At 44.1% G+C, this 18,787-nt stretch overlaps 1 protein-coding gene across 1 annotated transcript in view; it reads left to right on the forward strand.

Moving 5' to 3' along the window:
* The window catches only part of prkar2aa (protein kinase, cAMP-dependent, regulatory, type II, alpha A), a 323,658-nt gene that overhangs the window by 246,151 nt on the left and 58,720 nt on the right, over nt 1-18,787 (forward strand). Inside the window, exon 11 of the mRNA XM_078209955.1 lies at nt 7,206-7,312. Coding sequence (XP_078066081.1) covers nt 7,206-7,312 — 107 coding nt within the window. The remainder of the gene's footprint in view (nt 1-7,205; nt 7,313-18,787) is intronic.

The following is an 18,787-nucleotide window of genomic DNA, read 5'->3' on the forward strand; positions in this document are numbered from 1 at the left end:
CTCCCTCCCCCTCTCGCCGGCTCCCTCCCCCTCTCGCCGGCTCCCTCCCCCTCTCGCCGGCTCCCTCCCCCTCTCGCCGGCTCCCTCCCCCTCTCGCCGGCTCCCTCCCCCTCTCGCCGGCTCCCTCCCCCTCTCGCCGGCTCCCTCCCCCTCTCGCCGGCTCCCTCCCCCTCTCGCCGGCTCCCTCCCCCTCTCGCCGGCTCCCTCCCCCTCTCGCCGGCTCCCTCCCCCTCTCGCCGGCTCCCTCCCCCTCTCGCCGGCTCCCTCCCCCTCTCGCCGGCTCCCTCCCCCTCTCGCCGGCTCCCTCCCCCTCTCGCCGGCTCCCTCCCCCTCTCGCCGGCTCCCTCCCCCTCTCGCCGGCTCCCTCCCCCTCTCGCCGGCTCCCTCCCCCTCTCGCCGGCTCCCTCCCCCTCTCGCCGGCTCCCTCCCCCTCTCGCCGGCTCCCTCCCCCTCTCGCCGGCTCCCTCCCCCTCTCGCCGGCTCCCTCCCCCTCTCGCCGGCTCCCTCCCCCTCTCGCCGGCTCCCTCCCCCTCTCGCCGGCTCCCTCCCCCTCTCGCCGGCTCCCTCCCCCTCTCGCCGGCTCCCTCCCCCTCTCGCCGGCTCCCTCCCCCTCTCGCCGGCTCCCTCCCCCTCTCGCCGGCTCCCTCCCCCTCTCGCCGGCTCCCTCCCCCTCTCGCCGGCTCCCTCCCCCTCTCGCCGGCTCCCTCCCCCTCTCGCCGGCTCCCTCCCCCTCTCGCCGGCTCCCTCCCCCTCTCGCCGGCTCCCTCCCCCTCTCGCCGGCTCCCTCCCCCTCTCGCCGGCTCCCTCCCCCTCTCGCCGGCTCCCTCCCCCTCTCGCCGGCTCCCTCCCCCTCTCGCCGGCTCCCTCCCCCTCTCGCCGGCTCCCTCCCCCTCTCGCCGGCTCCCTCCCCCCCTCGCCGGCTCCCTCCCCCCCTCGCCGGCTCCCTCCCCCCCTCGCCGGCTCCCTCCCCCCCTCGCCGGCTCCCTCCCCCCCTCGCCGGCTCCCTCCCCCCCTCGCCGGCTCCCTCCCCCCCTCGCCGGCTCCCTCCCCCCCTCGCCGGCTCCCTCCCCCCCTCGCCGGCTCCCTCCCCCCCTCGCCGGCTCCCTCCCCCCCTCGCCGGCTCCCTCCCCCCCTCGCCGGCTCCCTCCCCCCCTCGCCGGCTCCCTCCCCCCCTCGCCGGCTCCCTCCCCCCCCCCCTCCCGCTGTGTTTAAAGTCCACTGTTTGAGCATTCATTCATTAATTTGGCACGTTGTTCATTTTTATCTGATTATGCATCTGTGCAGACCCTTGGGAAGCTTTTCTGTGTTGAACGTGCTATATATCTACGCAGGTTGGTTTCACAGCAGGCAATGACAGTGAGGATGGGTTGATGCAATTAGACAGGTTAACTGGGTCGGTTGTACGTTAGATAAGTTAACTGGATAAATTGGACATGTTGAACAAATTGATGGAACCCAATGGATGAGGTAACTGGACCACGATGGCATGCACTCTAGCATGCTGAGGGATATTAGGTGGAATTAGCAAAGATTTTGACCATGCAGTGATGTTTGTAAGGATTTGAGTTATTGCAGTTCCTCACAGGAATATGCTGGTTAATATAGAGTCTTCACCCAGAGTTTCTATTGTCGGCCATAATGAAAAATAACATTAAAATGAAACATTTCAGGACAGCCAGTGCACATTTATAAAAGCAACATCTTATCTGACATTTAATAAAATTCTTTTAAGGAGATTATATTGGTAAGAGTAATGCTGTGTATATGGTTTTAAGAAGGCATTTGTTAAGGTGCCACTTAGGAGGCTTTGTTGTATAATAGGGATGCAATATCAAATTATCAAGGGAATTTGTCAGTATTAACATGAAGGTGGCTAACAGTTGCTTCTTAAAACTTGAGAGGGGGAAACCAGTGTTTTTCCCTGCAGGTTAGTTTTAGAACAATTGTTCATTGTGCAAAATGTACGCAGATGCTTTGGCCAGCGCAAAAGCAATGGGCCAAAGGGCCTCTTTCTGGGCTGTAAAACTCTATGACTCTATCTGGACGTGTGTGGGTACAAGAATATTTGCAGTTACTTGCGATAGAGCCTGTATCCTAATTGTCTGCCTTTTAAAAACAAAAGAATCTTTTTCCACCATACAACATTCCGAAGCCTTTATAGAGAAGCGTTCTTTAGCTGTCACCGGATTCAATGCAAACTTCCCAGGCTGATTTTTTTTTTCTCCCAAATGAAGGGAAGCTCATGGCCTCTGCTGGCATAATATAACCGTGCTATAAAATATGATATAAATTGGAAGAAGCACCTTCACTTGTGCGCTTGACACATTTTTATTTGCATCACAAATACAGTTAAAGTGGATATTTGTAAACCGTGCAGTAGCTGTTCCTTGCACTTTTTCTGAATTTACTATGCAGTGAGGATCATAAAACCACACTGTGGCTCTGGAAGGAATACCTCGGCATTGGGAGAATGCAGCTGAGGTGGATCCTTGCAAAGATCTTCCCTGTGGCAGACAGCAAATAATTCTTCTCCGTCATCACAATCAGAATTGTCTCCCTCAACACTGCATCTAAGAGCCACCCTAGATTATGTGCTCAAGTATTGCAGTGGGTCTGAACTTCACAATCTTCTGTTAGAGGCAAGTCCTACCATTTGTAACCAACTTTTAACTATCACAGTTGGGTGTCAAGTAATTTTCATCAGCTCTGCCTTGTATTTCATTAGAGTTATCATTCTAATCGAGGTGTGATAATTAATTACAGAAGCTCTATGAAATTAATTGCAGGAGTGATGTTGCTCATGCTAAATACTTCTGTACTTTTCTGTGCAATTGTTATTTTCTGTCTATTTTTGCAGCTTTTCCTGTGATTCATTCTGTAGCAGACAGAGCAGTCTATGCTGTGCGACAACTATGCAAGTTCAGTCCATTGTCCAGCATATTAAAATGCTGAAAAGCGTTACAAATTGGCATTGATTGATCATTTGTTGGACAGGTTGCTCAAGAACAATTTGCGAAAATCTGTGCCATGTTGTATTCCACCAATAAATGGTGCTTTTGTACGTGAAAGCACTGAACTATCCCATCATTATAAACAAAGTGGAATGTTTAGTCCATTGTGTGAGAAGTACCTGCCCAGCACTGCCTTTCTATTTGATGAAATTAAGCTGGTAGTGCAGCTGCTTTATCTATCTCATCTTATTGATGATAAGTGCAAATGGCACCAAGTTTCCGGTTGGTCCTATTAACATTTATGTTGATTTGAGTAATTATGTTCGAACACCGTGAAAGTTCTGCAGACTTTATCTTGAGTGCTGATGTGACTTGACATCCACCACAGGCGGAAAATATTTGTCCAAGGAAACTGTCATCTTCGATTTGATTATCTGAAATACAGAGAATTTGAGTTGTTTGTCAGTTTTTCCAGTGTAGAATAGATCCCAATTGAAAAATGAACATTCGTATCTGCTTTTCAGGCCTTTTATAAATTTGACATCCTCAGTAATGCAGAAAATTCATACATAAGCAAATTACCGTTTGGGTCAGGTAATTCTCTACCCCTTCTGGTACATGTTGGTGGGCAGTCAGAGGAAGATTTTTTGGCTGTTGGCTATGTACACCAATTTTAAAAAAATTTTGTTTGGCAACTTTGCGTTCTAATTTTTTAATGTTCAGTTCATAATAGAAAAGGAGCAGTTGGATATGAAATTTACCTGAAATAAGCTTTGAGGATTCAATCTCCATCTTGTTTCCGAAGGGGGGGAATCCTCAAGTGCTTTTACACAAAGTCACAGAAACCTGTTCTTAAGTGCTGGGCAATTCTGGATTTGCCTGTGCACATGACGCATACCTGTGGCTGATTAACTCCCTTCAATAGATCTGGGCAGAAAGGAATTCCAGTGAAGCTTTGGCTTCTGAGCAAGGTTATAGTCTTGAAGTAAAAACATGAATGAAGATAAAGTTAAAGTTTATTTATTAGTCATAAGCAAGGCTTGCATTAACATTGCAATGAAGTTACCGCGAAATTCTCCTAGTCGGCACAATCTGGTGCCTGTTCAGGTCAATGCAGCTAACCAGCACGTCTTTCAGAATGTGAGAGAAAACCGAAGCACCCAGACGAAACCCACGCAGACACGGGGAGGAAGTGCAAACTCCACACAGACAGTGACCCAAGTCGGAGACTGAACCTGGGTCCCTGGCGCTGTGAGGCAGCAGTGCTAACCACTGTGCTACCGTGCCGCTCCTAAGATGATGCTGAAAGACTCAAAGAAACACTTCTGTAAATGCAAGCATGTTATGGTAGACTGTGTAAAGTTATGGTGTTTTTATCTTGCTTAAACATGATGTAATTACATTAAAACAAAGTTGGTAATCATCCCCAAAAGAATGATTTGGTGGTTCTTCACCTTTCATTTTTTTGATTGGAAATTCAGGATTGACTATTTTCATTAATCCTGAGTGTTAGCCCTTGGCAGTATTTTGGCACTTTGCATCTACTCAATTCTAATTGTTCCTGCTATATTCTGTCATAAAACAAAATGTGACAGGAAATAAGGACACAGGAAGATCATACCATGTGAGACATTGTAAACAGACTTGATGTGCATGCAATAAAAACAGAACATGCTGGATAAACTCAGCAGGTTTGGCAGCATCTACGCAGAGAAACAAAATGTGTGTTTTGGATCTAAATGATCCTTCAATAGAACTGAGGAAAGATGGAAATGTACAGACTTATTTAGTTGGAGAGGAGGTGAGGCAGAGGAGATATCTCCTCTGCCTCACCTCCTCTCCAACTAAATAAGTATGTGCATTTCTATCTTTCCTCAGTTTGTCACGGGGAGGCAATGGCCTAGTGTTGTTATTAATCCAGAAACTCGGCTAATGTTCTGGGGACCTGGATTTGAATCCCACCATGGCAGATGGTGGAATTTGAACTCAATGAAAAATATCTGGAATTAAGAATTTACTGATGACCATGAAACCATTGTTGATTGTCGGAAAATCCCATCTGGTTCACTAATATCCTTTTAGGGAAGGAACTTTGCCGTCCTTGCCTGGTCCAGTCTACATGTGACTCCAAAGCCACAGCAATGTGGTTGACTCTCAACTGCCCTCTGAAATAGCACAGCAAGCCACTCTGTTCAAGGGCAACTAGGGATGGGCAATAAATGCTGGCCGGCCGGCCAGCTTTACCCCATGTCCCACCAATGATTTTAAAAAAAGAGACAAAGGGGAGTGTTAATGGTGCCACTAGGGATGGAGACTGCGAACGGTGGCAAAAGGTGAGATAATGTGTTAATGGAAGCAACTGAACAGCTAACGACATGTGGCCATGTGAGGGAGGGATGGAGTTGTGTTGAAACAGGCCAGGCAGTTGGCCACATATGCCGTAATTAGGCCTTCCGAATCCAACATTCGAGTTCAACAATTTTAGGCAGCAAATTTCTCCCCGCCCACTTTTTTTAGAATGTTGCCAGTTGTCTTTCAGCTCCCTGACCTGTCCCAAAAGAAGCCCCATCTGTCCATCTACTTGGTCACGTGTCCCTGGCTGTTCAGTTGTTCCCATTAACACAGTCTGTTGTCTCACCTTTTGCCACTATTAGCACTCTTCATCCTATTAACATCCCCTCCTTTGTCTTATGGCCATAGCAAATTTGTCTATAGCTCCTTTGCCGCAACCTATTCCTGGTCTTGTATTCTGCTCCGCTCCCTTTCCAACTTTATAATTCTGTACATTTCGATCTTCAGTTCAGTGGAAGGACCATTTGAAACGTTAATTCTTTCTCTCCACAGACGCTGCCAGACCTCCAGAGTTTATCCGACATTTTCTGTTTTGATTTCAGATTTCCAGCATCTGCAATATTTTGCATTTATTTGAGATATTAATGTGTATGAAGATTTTTGATTGAATTACAGTTGTCACAAGCTTCAGAAATGCAATATACGCGAAAACAAATTTGCTTCATTTCTAGGGAGGTGAGATGGTGTAGTAGTAATGTCGCTTAGTCAGCATATTAATCTGTTCACTGACCTTTATTTTGGGTTCGCCAGCATCATTCAGGAAGGTGGTGGTGATTGCTGGATGTCAATCTTCTGAGGACCAGAACATCACTGGGAATTCTTCGCAGTCTTGTCCTAGGCCAATTTATCCACAGTGCTTCATCAATGACCTACCATCCATCACAAAGTCAAAAGTGGGGATGACTCACTGATGACCGTGCATTAATAGTAAAGCAAAATACTGTGAATGCTGGAATCTGAAACAAAAACAGAAAATGCTGGAAAATCTCAGCAAATCTGACAGCATCTGTGGGGAGAAAATAGATTCAACGCTTCGAGTCTAGCTGACCCTTCGTCAGAGCTGAATGACTGGTGCTGAACGACGCACATTCTCAACTCCTCAGATTCTGAAGCATTCTGTGTTCATATGCAGCAAGCATTGAGCAACAATCGGGCTTGGGCTGATAAATGGCAAGTTAACATATGTACCACACAAGTACAGTCTCCAGTGAGAGAGAATCTAACCATCTCTCTGTGCGCTCAGTGACATTACAGTGAGAGCAGCTCCAAAAACCCTGAAAAGGCTTGACACCATCCAGGTCAAAGCCGCCAGCATGATTGGTAGTCCATCCACCATTGTAAACATTCAATCTCTCTACCACCATTGTACAGTGACAACAGTGTGTACCATCTACAAGGAGGAATTTAGCAAGGCCCCTTTGACAGCACCTTCCAACAGATGGGAGCACCAGCACCAGGACCACTCACTATCCTGACTTGGAAATATATTGCCATTCTTTTACTGTCACAGAGTCAAGATCCAGGAACACTCTTCCTAAATAGCACTGATGGTGTATCCGCACCAGATGGATAGCAGTGGTTCAAGAAGGCTGCTCACCATCACCTTATCGAGCAATTGGGGATAGGCAGCAGAAAAAACTCAAGTTTGAATGGTGTTTAATTATAGAACATTGCAGAAAAACACTAGATGATCCTTGTTGCTGAACCATTTGAGCATTTGGGAAAAGGCATGATTTTTTTTCAACTAGCCAAAACTGCCATTTTTATCATGGTCTCTAAAACTGCATTTGTGACTATTTATTTTCACCTGCAGGTGATGGGGACATTTCAGAAAAGAGAGGAGGGAAATAGAAGCTTAAGTAAAATGGTATCAAACTGATAACATCCCATTATTTTTAACAGGAACAATTATATCAAATCCTTGATGCAATGTTTGAGAGGAAAGTTAAACCTTCAGAACACGTCATTGACCAAAATGATGATGGAGACAATTTCTATGTAATTGAACGGTAAGGAATTTAAATTTTATTATAATACGGGGTTTCTGTTTAAATATTTTTTAATGTTCCTGTAAATGAAAAATCCCTTTTAAAACAACCTTGAGTTGATTTCGCTAGAATGTTAGAATTAAAAATTGGTGTACATTTAAAATAAATCATTGTTGATGCACTGATTAAAATATGCTTTTTCAGGTGAGTAGAATTGAATTAATTGTTAACTCTCTCTAGTCTAGCCATTGACTTTCATTTTTAACCAGTTAACATTAAAGCTTGTATTTTGTGAAGAATTAAATGTTTTTTGACATATCTATTTCTTTACCTCATTTGGTCCTGAAGAACAAAGATTGTTCCTTGACCACACTGCAGTGTTGAAGGGGACACTCAATGCAAGTTTAATATTACACTACAAAATCACAATGGTATGGCTGGGTGTTTAGTAAATTTAAAAAAAACGTTTACTGTGCTGTTGCCTTGATTATATGCAGTCTGGGCTAATTTCTGGACTGAGAGGATTGAGTAAATAAATACTAAATTTTAGGAAGTCGAGACTAAGGTGATTTAATTAAAACATACAAAATTCTTCATGGGCTAGGTGCTGGTTGGATGTTTTCCCGAGTTGAGAAATCTAGAACTTGGTGATCACAGTCTCATAATTTAGGACACAAAAGATCAGAAAGTTCTTCGCTCAAACGTGTCCTGAATCTTTGGAGTTTTCTACCCCAGAGAACTTTGATTGCTCAGTTGTTCAGAATTAAAGCAAGAATCGACAGATTTTTGAACACTGAGCGGGATATGTGAACAACGTGAAAGTGGAGGTAAAATAAAAGATCAGCCATGATCATATTGAATGGTAGAATAAATAGATTTGAAGGGCCAAAATTGCCCAATCCTGAACAAAACCATACAGCATGGGAAAAGGGTCTTCGGCCCACCAATCCTGTGCCAAAACGTGGTTTTTATCCCTCTGCTTGCATCCCGTTCATGTGTCTTATCAAGATACACCTTGAATGTTGCTAACATACCTGCTTCTATTTCATACAAGTCTGGGAAGTGGAGTTGGGAGAATCAGGCGTGAGTAAAAGAGCAAGACTAAGAGCGGAGTCGAGAGGATAAAGTAGGGAGAGTGAGAGCGGAATGTTACTTTGGAGCTCCTGTGGTGACGTCGGGATTCACAAAGACCTATAAAGTTCTAACAGGACTAGACAGGGTAGATGCAGGAAGGATGTTCCCAATGGTGGAGGAGTTCAGAACCAGAGATCATAGTCTAAGAATACAGATTAAACCACTTAGGAATAAGATGAGAAAGCTCTTCATCCAGAGACTGGTGAGCCTGTGAAATAAAGCAGTTGAGGCCAAAACATTGTATGTTTTCAAGAAGGAGTTAGATATATAATAGTAGGGCGATGGGGAGAGTTACAGAACAAAGAGATCGAGGGGTACAGGTTCATAGCTCCTTGAAAGTGGAATCACAGTGGACAGAGTGGTGAAGAAGGCATTCAACATGCTTGGTTTCATTGGTCAGAACATTGAATACAGGAGTCAGGACGTCTTTTTGAAGTTGTACAAGACATTGGTCTGGCCACACTTGGAATACTGTGTATTCTGGTCACCCTATTATAGAAAGAATATTATTAAACTAGAAACAGTGAAGAAAAGATTTACTAGGATGCTTCCAGGACTTGATGGTTTGAGTTATAAGGAGAGGCTGGATAGACTGGGACTTTTTTCTTTGGAGCGTAGGAGGCTGAGGGGTGATCTTATAGAGGTCTATAAAATAATGAGGGGCATAGATCAGCTAGATAGTCAATATCTTTTCCCAAAGATAGGGGAGTCTAAAACTAGAGGGTACAGGTTTAAGGTGAAAGGGGAGAGATACAAAAGTGTCCAGAGGGGCAATTTTTTTCACAGGGTGGTGAGTGTCTAGAACAAGCTGCCAGAGGTAGTAGGTACAATTTTGTCTTTTAAAAAGCATTTAGACAGTTACATGGGTAAGTTGTGTATAGTGGGATATGGGCCAAATGCGGGCAATTGGGACTAGCTTAGGGGTTTAAAAAAAGAGCGGCATGGGCCGAAGGGCCTGTTTCCATGCTGTAAACCTCTATGACCTCTAGAGCTTTTCGGGCTAAAGGGATCAAAGGATATGGGGTTAAGCAGGAACAGGTTCCTGAGTTGGATGATCGTAATGAATGGGAGAGCAGGCTCAAAGGGCAGAATGGCCTACCCCTGCTCCAATTTTCTATGTTTCTATTCAATATTGTAGATCGAGCTGTCAGTTAGTTACATGTTCTATGTTGGTTCATTATTAGTACATCATAGAATCATAGAAACCCTACAGTGCAGAAAGAGGCCATTTGACCCATCGAGTCTGCACCGACCACAATCCCACCCAGGCCCTACCCCATATCCCTACATATTTGCCCGCTAATCCCTCTAACCTATGCATCTCAGGACACTAAGGGGCAATTTTTAGCATGGCCAATCAATCTAACCCGCACATCTTGACTGTGGGAGGAAACCGGAGCACCTGGAGGAAACCCACGCGGACACGAGGAGAATGTGCAAACTCCACACAGACAGTGACCCAAGCCAGGAATCGAACCCAGGTCCCTGGAGCTGTGAAGCAGCAGTGCTAACCACTGTGCTACCGTGCCGCAATAGAAATTGAGTAATCTATCTCTGTAGTTCGTGGCTAATCGTAGCCTACATAGATATTCCTATTTTGTTCGATAAAATTGTATCTAGTTTAAAGCATTTAAATATTGTACCTTTTCATATTTAGTCTCTTGATAAACTTTGAAAAACTGCTGGTCAGTGTAGCCTGCATCTTGATGAATTATTTTTGTTGTGCCAATATGGTGGTGTTTCCAGATTTCCAGTCCCTTATCCAGACTGATTCAATCCGCTTTTTTATCAGTATTCTTCCAAATACTTGAAACAAATTGATTTAATTTTTTTGTTTTCTTCTTTCTTGCACTCTAGATTTTTAAAAAGTCGTTTTAATGCCACTCTACCCTCTTGATGAGTTTGTGTTTCATTTGCACACTCTTTTTCACCCTTTGGTGTTTATTCCCCCTACCACCCAGTCGCATGGAAGTTGTTTGGTCAAGGTATATGACATTTACTCATGATTGGCTCATGATGAGCCAGAGGGCGGGTAAAACATCTTTTGGAAAATGTATAATTGTAATGCCACTGATGTAACTTCAGAGAAGTGTTGGACTGTCCAGCCCTTTCCCTGTGTGCATCGATTAAGAAAGAATGTCTTTCACCAGGATACTGTGGTCGTGAGCCTTTGTATTAGCTAAAGTTGAGCTCAACATTTAGCCTCTGAAAAACCCCTACACCTGGTAATTGTGTACTTGGGTTCTCTCGACCTGAAGACTTCATTTGGTTGTGGCTTTCTGTGTGAGTGCCAATGGTGATTGACACTCAAATGCCCTCTGAAATCATAAAAATCATAGAAACCCTACAGTACAGAAAGAGGCCATTCAGCCCATCGAGTCTGCACCGACCACAATCCCACCCAGGCCCTACCCCCGTATCCCGACAGATTTACCCACTAATCCCTCTAACCTACGCATCTCAGGACACTAAGGGGCAATTTTTAGCATGGCCAATCAACCTAACCCGCACATCTTTGGACTGTGGGAGGAAACCGGAGCACCCGGAGGAAACCCACGCAGACACGAGGAGAATGTGCAAACTCCACACAGATAGTGACCCAAGCTGGGAATCGAAGCCAGGTCCCTGGAGCTGTGAAGCAGCAGTGCTAACCACTGTGCTACCGTGCCGCCCTAATGAAGGGCACTTGGGGATGGGCAATAAATGCTGACCCAGCCAGTGATGCTCAGGTCCTTAAAAATGAATTTTAAAAAGTATATTTTTAAAAATGAAGAATTACAACATAGCAACAAGGCATACTGCTTTGAGACGTCACAATAATGTTCTATACCTAATACATAGTTTATGAATTTCTACTTCTCTTGAAAAGCATTCATGTTGCATGAAGATTTATTGAATAACGTTATAGAATTGGAAGATGATGCTTTGGTGGCAGAATAATTAAGAAAATTGAGCTGTCAGGTTGTTCAGATCATCAGCTAGTCCTACTGATTCTATTTAAACACAAATGAAAGGTTCGTGTGGATATGGAATGACTCATTCAAAAGTGATGTGAAGTTTCATTTTGCAATTTAGTGCCAAAAAATAAATTGCTGTAAATTTATTATCAGCTTCTTAATATTAAATCCACTGATGTTTTTTCAGCACGCTTTTACGTTTTTCTATCACTTGCAACAAATTTGAATATTCTGCAAGACTTGAAGGAATTTTCTTTGAGGTCCAAACATATCCTATTATAGCTCAGTACGAGATCTTCATGGTATTAATTTAAATGTGTTTAATAACCTTTCCATTGGGCGGTTTTGTTTGTTTCTTACAAATAAGGATAATGGGTATGATTTTCCCACCCCGTTATGCTGGCCGAGTAACGTAGCGGGACGGGAAATATAAATGGGGGTCAAAAAATTGATTTCACAGCCGCCAGCAGGTCGAGAATCACCCAGGCCATTCTTGTCCACACAATCAGCCATGTTCCAGAGAATGGTGCGAGGCTGGTTTAAATAGCCATAATCTAATTTAAATCACTTTAACAAGCTCCGCACAGTATTGTCCAGACCAACTTGGCTCTCCAACCTCACCGGTCAAGTTCCCACCAACGGCGATCACAGCTGATCCCCAGCAACAGCGACCAGACGTGATGGCCTCACTGGTCGGACCAGTGGCCATTGAGGCCTCGCCTGCAGGCAGTGCCAACCTGGCACCCTGGCAGTGCCCATCAGGTAGTGCTAAGGGTGTGGGGCCTCGTGAGGGCGGGGCCAGACAGGGTGGAGCCACAAGAGGTGGGAGGTAGGAAGGGAGAGAAGGGCGGATCTCTGAATTGGGGTGTGGGGGGGCTAGTGGTGGAGCCACCGATCAGGGCCGGTCTTTGGAGATCAGGGCCAGCCATCAGGCACCTGGGGGCGGGTGGGTCGGGTCAACGATCGTGGGTAAGCAGGGGGATGTGGGGAGGTGATGTCAGGTGCATGTCCAATGGCTCCCTGAGCACTCTGCTGCTGGCCTCTCCAGTGGGTTTAGATTGCGCTCCCGTCCCATTTTCCTGCCTGTTGGACACTTGATTTTTTTTTTGGAAAATAGCCCCCAACATTTTTGTAAGCAAAACTGCATGAAGACAATTCAATCAGTGGTTATGCACCTTACAAAAAGTGAAGAACAACTAATTAATAAAGATCCCAACCAACTAGAAGGACTGGATTGTTTAGAGAGCTTTCATTTTTATAGGATCTTGTAATCTCAGAAACTTCTTTATGTGCACTGAAAGCGACACGGTGGCATAGTGCTGCCTCTCCGCGCCAAGGATCTGGGTTCTGTTCCAGTCTCGGATGACTGGGTGGAGTTTTCACCTTCTCCCTGTGTCTCCGTGGGTTTCCACCAGATAAGAACATAAGAAATAGGAGCAGGAGTAGGCCATCTGGCCCTTCGAGCTTGCCCCGCCATTCAACAAGATCATGGCTGATCTGAAGCGAATCAGTTCCACTTACCCGCCTGCTCCCCATATCCCCTAAATTCCCTTATCGATCAGAAAACGATCTACCCGTGATTTAAACATATTCAACGAGGAAGCCTCCACCACTTCAATGGGCAGAGAATTCCAGAGATTCACTACCTTCTGAGAGAAGAAGTTCCCCCTCAACTCTGTTCTGAACCGGCTCCCCCTTATTTTGAGGCTGTGCCCTCTAGTTCTGGTTTCCCTTCTAAGTGGAAAGAATCTCTCCACCTCTACCCTATCCAGCCCCTTCATTATCTTATATGTCTCTATAAGATCACCCCTCATCCTTCTAAACTCCAACGAGTACAGACTCAACCTGTTTAATCTCTCCTCATAAGCTACACCCCTCATCTCCGGTATCAACCTGGTGAACCTTCTCTGCACTCCCTCCAAGGCCAATATATCCTTTCGCAAATAAGGGGACCAAAACTGCACACAGTACTCCAGTTGCGGTCTCACCAGTGCCTTGTACAGTTGCAGCAAGACCTCTCTGCTTTTATATTCTATCCCCCTCGCGATAAAGGCCAACATTCCATTCGCCGCCTTGATCACCTGCTGCACCTGCGATTCGTGCACAAGGACCCCCAGGTCCCTCTGCACAGTCGCACGATGTAATTTTTCTCCATTTAAATAATATTCCAATTTACTATTATTTCTTCCAAAGTGGATAACCTCACATTTGCTAACGTTATATTCCATCTGCCAGATCCTCGCCCACTCGCTCAACCTATCCAAATCTCTCTGCAGACTTTCCGCGTCCTCCACGCAATTCGCTTTCCCACTCACCTTCGTGTCATCAGCAAACTTGAATACCCTACATTCAGTCCCCTCCTCCAGATCATCTATGTAAATGGTAAACAATTGAGGCCCCAGCACCGATCCCTGCGGCATGCCACTGGTCACCAACTGCCAACCAGAAAAGCACCCATTTATCCTAACTCTCTGCTTCCTGTTAGATAGCCAATCCCCAATCCACGCCAACACCTTACCCCTAACTCCGTGTACCCCAATCTTCTGCAGCAACCTTTTGTGAGGCACCTTATCGAACGCCTTCTGGAAATCTAAAAACACCACATCCACCGGTTCCCCTCTGTCAACCGCACTAGTGACATCTTCATAAAAGTCCAGTAGATTCGTCAAACACGACTTTCCCTTCACGAATCCATGCTGCGTCTGCTTGGTCGAACCATTCTTATTCAGGTGCTCTGTTATTTCCTCTTTAATGCTCCGGTCTCCTCCCGTAGTCCAAAGATGTTCGGGTTAGGTGGGTTGGCCATGTGTAATGTGTGGGGTTACGGTGTGGGCCCGAGGAAAGGTCCTGGGTAAGATACTCTCAGTGTTGGTGCAGACCTGATTAGCCGAATAGCTTCTTCTGCACATGGGGATTTTATGAATCACTCTGCAGTGCAATAATTGTTTCTGTATAAACTGACAGTTTATGAATAGCAAGACCCATACAACACAGAAATCAGATGAATGGCCAGATTAGCTGGTTTCTCTTATAATAATGTTGCATGGAAGCCTGGCAAATGCTCTGGATTTACAAATATTGTTATCGGTTAAGTACAGGCAGATGGGATTTTTATTTGACAAGCTGTCCAAAAAAGTTGGCAACTAAAGCAATGCGGCACACCCTCAATAATGTGCGAAGCATCAGCTTAGGTTTGCTGCTTCATTGATTATTTTATATTAAACAGAGCTGCATCCAAAACAGATCTATGTTTGAAACTTTACCCTCCTGATGAAGTTGGCCTGTCCCAACTTTGTTTCTGCTACTGGAGATGTCAGCATAGAAGTTAACCTTTGAAACCTCAAAATATCTTCAAATACAGATCTCTGCCTCCAGCCCAGTGTTCCAGCTGACACTTTTTATATCTATTTACAGTCATTACTCAAGCAGTGCTGATCACCTGTGTATCTTTTAACAACATAATCAACCAGCCATTAATAAGTGTCAACCTGGCTGCTTCTACATTTTTCCAACTCGTGCAGTGTTTTTTTATCCCCCCATCAGGAGGACCCATTGATTATTAGTATTGCAGCTGATGGATCTCTTAATGGTTGCTGTATAAATGTTGCTGTATAAAAACAAACTGAGCAGTTATAACCAGTAGGGAGGACTGAACAGATGGGGTTCTTTTCTCTTGAAAAGAGATGCAGGGGTGATCTAGCAGATGTGGTTAAATTACTGTGGGATTTCATGGTTTATATGTAGACAAGATGTTTCCACTTGTGGGGAGACGAGACCTAGGGATTATATTATCAGTTAGTCACTGAAATCCAGTCGGGGATTTGGGCAAAACTTCTTTACCCACGGATCGAGTAGAACATGGAACTTGATACTTCAGGCAAACAGGTTGGATTCATTTAAGGGGAAACAAGATGGATTATATGAGGCTGAAAGGAATAGAAGGTAATGGTGATCTGGTTAGATGAAGTAGGGTGGGAGGAGGCATGTCTGGAGTATAAACACTAGCATAGACTGGCTGGACCAAATGGCCTATTTCTGTGCTGTACGTTTTTTTTATTTAAAAAAAAGGCCATCTGACCAAGACCGCAAGAAACCACAAAGGGTTGTGAAAGGGTCCATCATGCAAACCAACCTTCCATCTATTGACTCCATCTGCACCTTCCGCTGCCTCGGAAAAGCAGCCAGCATAATCTAGGACCCCACGCACCCCGGACATACTCTTTTCCACCTTCTACCGTTGGGGGAAAAAAGATACAAAAGTCTGAGAACATGTGTCAACCCACTCAAGAACAGCTTCTTTCCTGTTGCCATCACTTTTGAATGGACTTATCTTATATTAAGTTGATTTTTCTCTACATCCTAACTATGAATGTAACACTACATTCTGCACCCTCTCCTTTCCTTCTCCCCGATATACTCTTATGAACGGTATGCTTTGTCTGCATAGCGTGCAAGAAACAATACTTTTCACTGTCTACCAATACATGTGACAATAAATCAATTCAAAAAATTTGTCTCTCAACTACTGTGCATACAATATATTAATAAATATGCAATTATTTAAAAGGCACTTGCTCAATGTTTTTAATTGAGCTAATTTTATATGATTTGTAGAAAAATGAGTTCCAATTTTTAACAATTTTTAGACGGACAAGGTGGCGTATGATGGAGGAAGCTTGAGGCATTTGGGGCTCGTGGCCATGTCATATTTTACTGGAAAAATAAATTACTACTTCTGCAGGAATCACCTACGAGTGACAAAAGGGAATCTATTTCAGTGTCGAGTCTGCAACTATTTTCTACTGCAGAATCAAAAATGATACAGCACAGAGGAAGGCCATTCGGCTCATCATGTTTTGCCAGCTCTTTGGTAGCTCTGTCCAACTAGTCCCACTTCCATGTTCTTTTCCATTTTCCCCCTTCAATTATTTATCTCATTCCCTTCTGGAGGTTACTATTGAATCTGCTGCTACCAACCTTTTGGAGTAGTGTATTCCTGATCACAATTTCGAAGGATAAATGTTGGGTCTACAGTTATGTTTCAAATGCAAAGCTCAAAGCAGGATTTAACTGCATATTTTCCACTAATAGTAAATTGGCAAAGACCGTAAACAGTATTACTCAAAAAAAAATCAATCCGCAAAATGCATCAAAACATGATTAATTGGCGTCTGATCTGTTTGCACATCTTAGTCACCGCAATAACTTTCCTAAATGAGACACAGGCATTACCGGATGCCTGGTGAGTGTTGGAATAAGTGTGCAAAGCTGGGTGCTGGGTTTGCTGCATTTTGTGATGTAGATGCGAATGCACTTGTTGCTGAATTCTACCATAGTCATTTGTCAGATTTCACAAAAACTGGAAAAATCAGACTTTCGTTCATTTAAATCTGAATTGCATTGTGATCTCAACCAAAGGAAGATACTTCACAACTGAATCATATTGTGCTATTGAACTTTGATATAAAATGAGCATTAATTTTGAAGCTGTGGGCAAGGTGCTTCCCTATTTTTGACCGGATGAATAATGTCGATCAGCAATTGTTTCCTTCAGAACCATTAAATCATTAGTCATTAAGCAGAGGTGAGCAACTTGGGGTGAAGTGTGTACCTCCTTATGTTACTCCCTGGCTGGGTCGCTGTAATGAGGCGAGTTAATGCTATTCACACAGTACCATATTCAAAATATGAATAATGAATGCGAGTATGTTGTATTATTCTTGAAGTATGTGGTTGATAACACAAAGTACACTTGACTTGAAAGCAGGCATAGGTGATTCGTATCCAACAAAAGAAAAGTCTTATCAGATGTTACTTTTTTGGTTAAATGCAATATTGGGTTTGCACAGCATGCAAAGTACGTGTTTCCTGTTCATTTTAAAAAAATTACTTCTGGCATTTTCCCCCCAGATTTCTTTGACTTTTTCCTTTATAGAAGCAGATTCAATGATAACATTAAAAAAAAGTTAGATAAGTACTTGAGGGAAAAAAATTGTAGGGAATGGGCAAGGGAGTGGATCTAATTAGATAGTTCTTCAGAGAGCTGGCACAGGCACAGTGGGCTGAATGGCTTTCTATGCTGTTTGGTTCTATGATTTTCTTGCAAATTGAGAGAATTTTAAAGCCAGTTAAGGAGATTGTAGCCCTGGTATTTAGAAAAGTGAAATCTCTGTATAATCATTGTAACTTAAATTGCAATTTCATTTTTGCTGAACAGTGCAGTTAAGTTTCGCCTTCGGTACTGTGGAACCGATGCCCACTTGAAATGGAATGAGAATACGTCAGAAAATGTATTTTCCCCCACTAAAAGTGGATTGGGTGATGTGCAATCTGAAAATAGTGTGCCAGGTCTTATTTGCTTAATGAGGCTGGTGACAAGCACTGAACTATAAACCTCTACCAAATGTGCAGGTATTTTGAATTATATTTATGAACTTTGGAGATCCTGAGTTCATCAAAGCCACTGTAATGTGTTGGACTGATGCCTTTATCCAGGCTCTCTTGAGTTTTGTACTCTACAGTTTTTTAATATATCCAGCATTTCATGCTGAATCTTGCAGTCTTTTGCTTCTCAGCTTGCATTGTTCATGTTGTGCTTCCTCGGATAATTGGAAACTTGGTTAACAAAAGGTTTTTTCTGGGAAACACATTGTAAATTCTTAGAATTTTCCATTCTCAGTTACTGACGGTTGAGTCACCTTAAGCAATTTTCACTTTCCCTCAAAAATATAAAAATGTTCACAGCCACTGTTTTCTCGAGCATCCATAGTGTAACCTGAACATTGAACCAGTTAAACTCGTAAATAAAAATCTGTTCGATGTGACTTCGAAGCATTTGTTCACTATTATGAATTCATTTTATTCCTATGCAATTCAAACAAAAGTTTCTTTTCAAAAACATTCCTCGGATGTTTGAAACCTATTTTGTTCATGTAAGGTAAAACTATTGAACTGTCTCATTCAGTCATTGGAAGAAAGCTTGACTACATTTTTAAAATGGAGGTCTGCTATTGAATATTAGAAGGGCATCAGATGTTTTGTAGTAATGTCCATCCCATTACTTGGTTCAGTCCTGACTCAAGCTATTTTCTTTTTAATCATTTGTGGGACATGGGCCTCGCTGGCTGGCCAACATTTATTGCCCATCTGTAGTTGCCCTTGAGAAGGTGGTGGCAAATTGCCGCCTTGAATCGCTGCAGTCCATGTGCTGTGGGTTGACCCACAATACCCTTAGGGAGGGAATTCCAGAATTTTGACCCAGCGACTGTGAAGGAACGGCGATATGTTTCCAAGACAGGACAGTGAGTGGCTTGGAGGGGAACTTGCAGGTGGTAGTGTTCCCATGTATCTGCTGCCCTTGTCCTTCTAGATGGAAGTGGTTGTGGGTTTGGAAGGTGCTGTCTAA

The sequence above is a fragment of the Mustelus asterias genome, chromosome 3, assembly GCF_964213995.1.
Source record: "Mustelus asterias chromosome 3, sMusAst1.hap1.1, whole genome shotgun sequence".
Taxonomy (NCBI): Eukaryota; Metazoa; Chordata; class Chondrichthyes; order Carcharhiniformes; family Triakidae; genus Mustelus; species Mustelus asterias.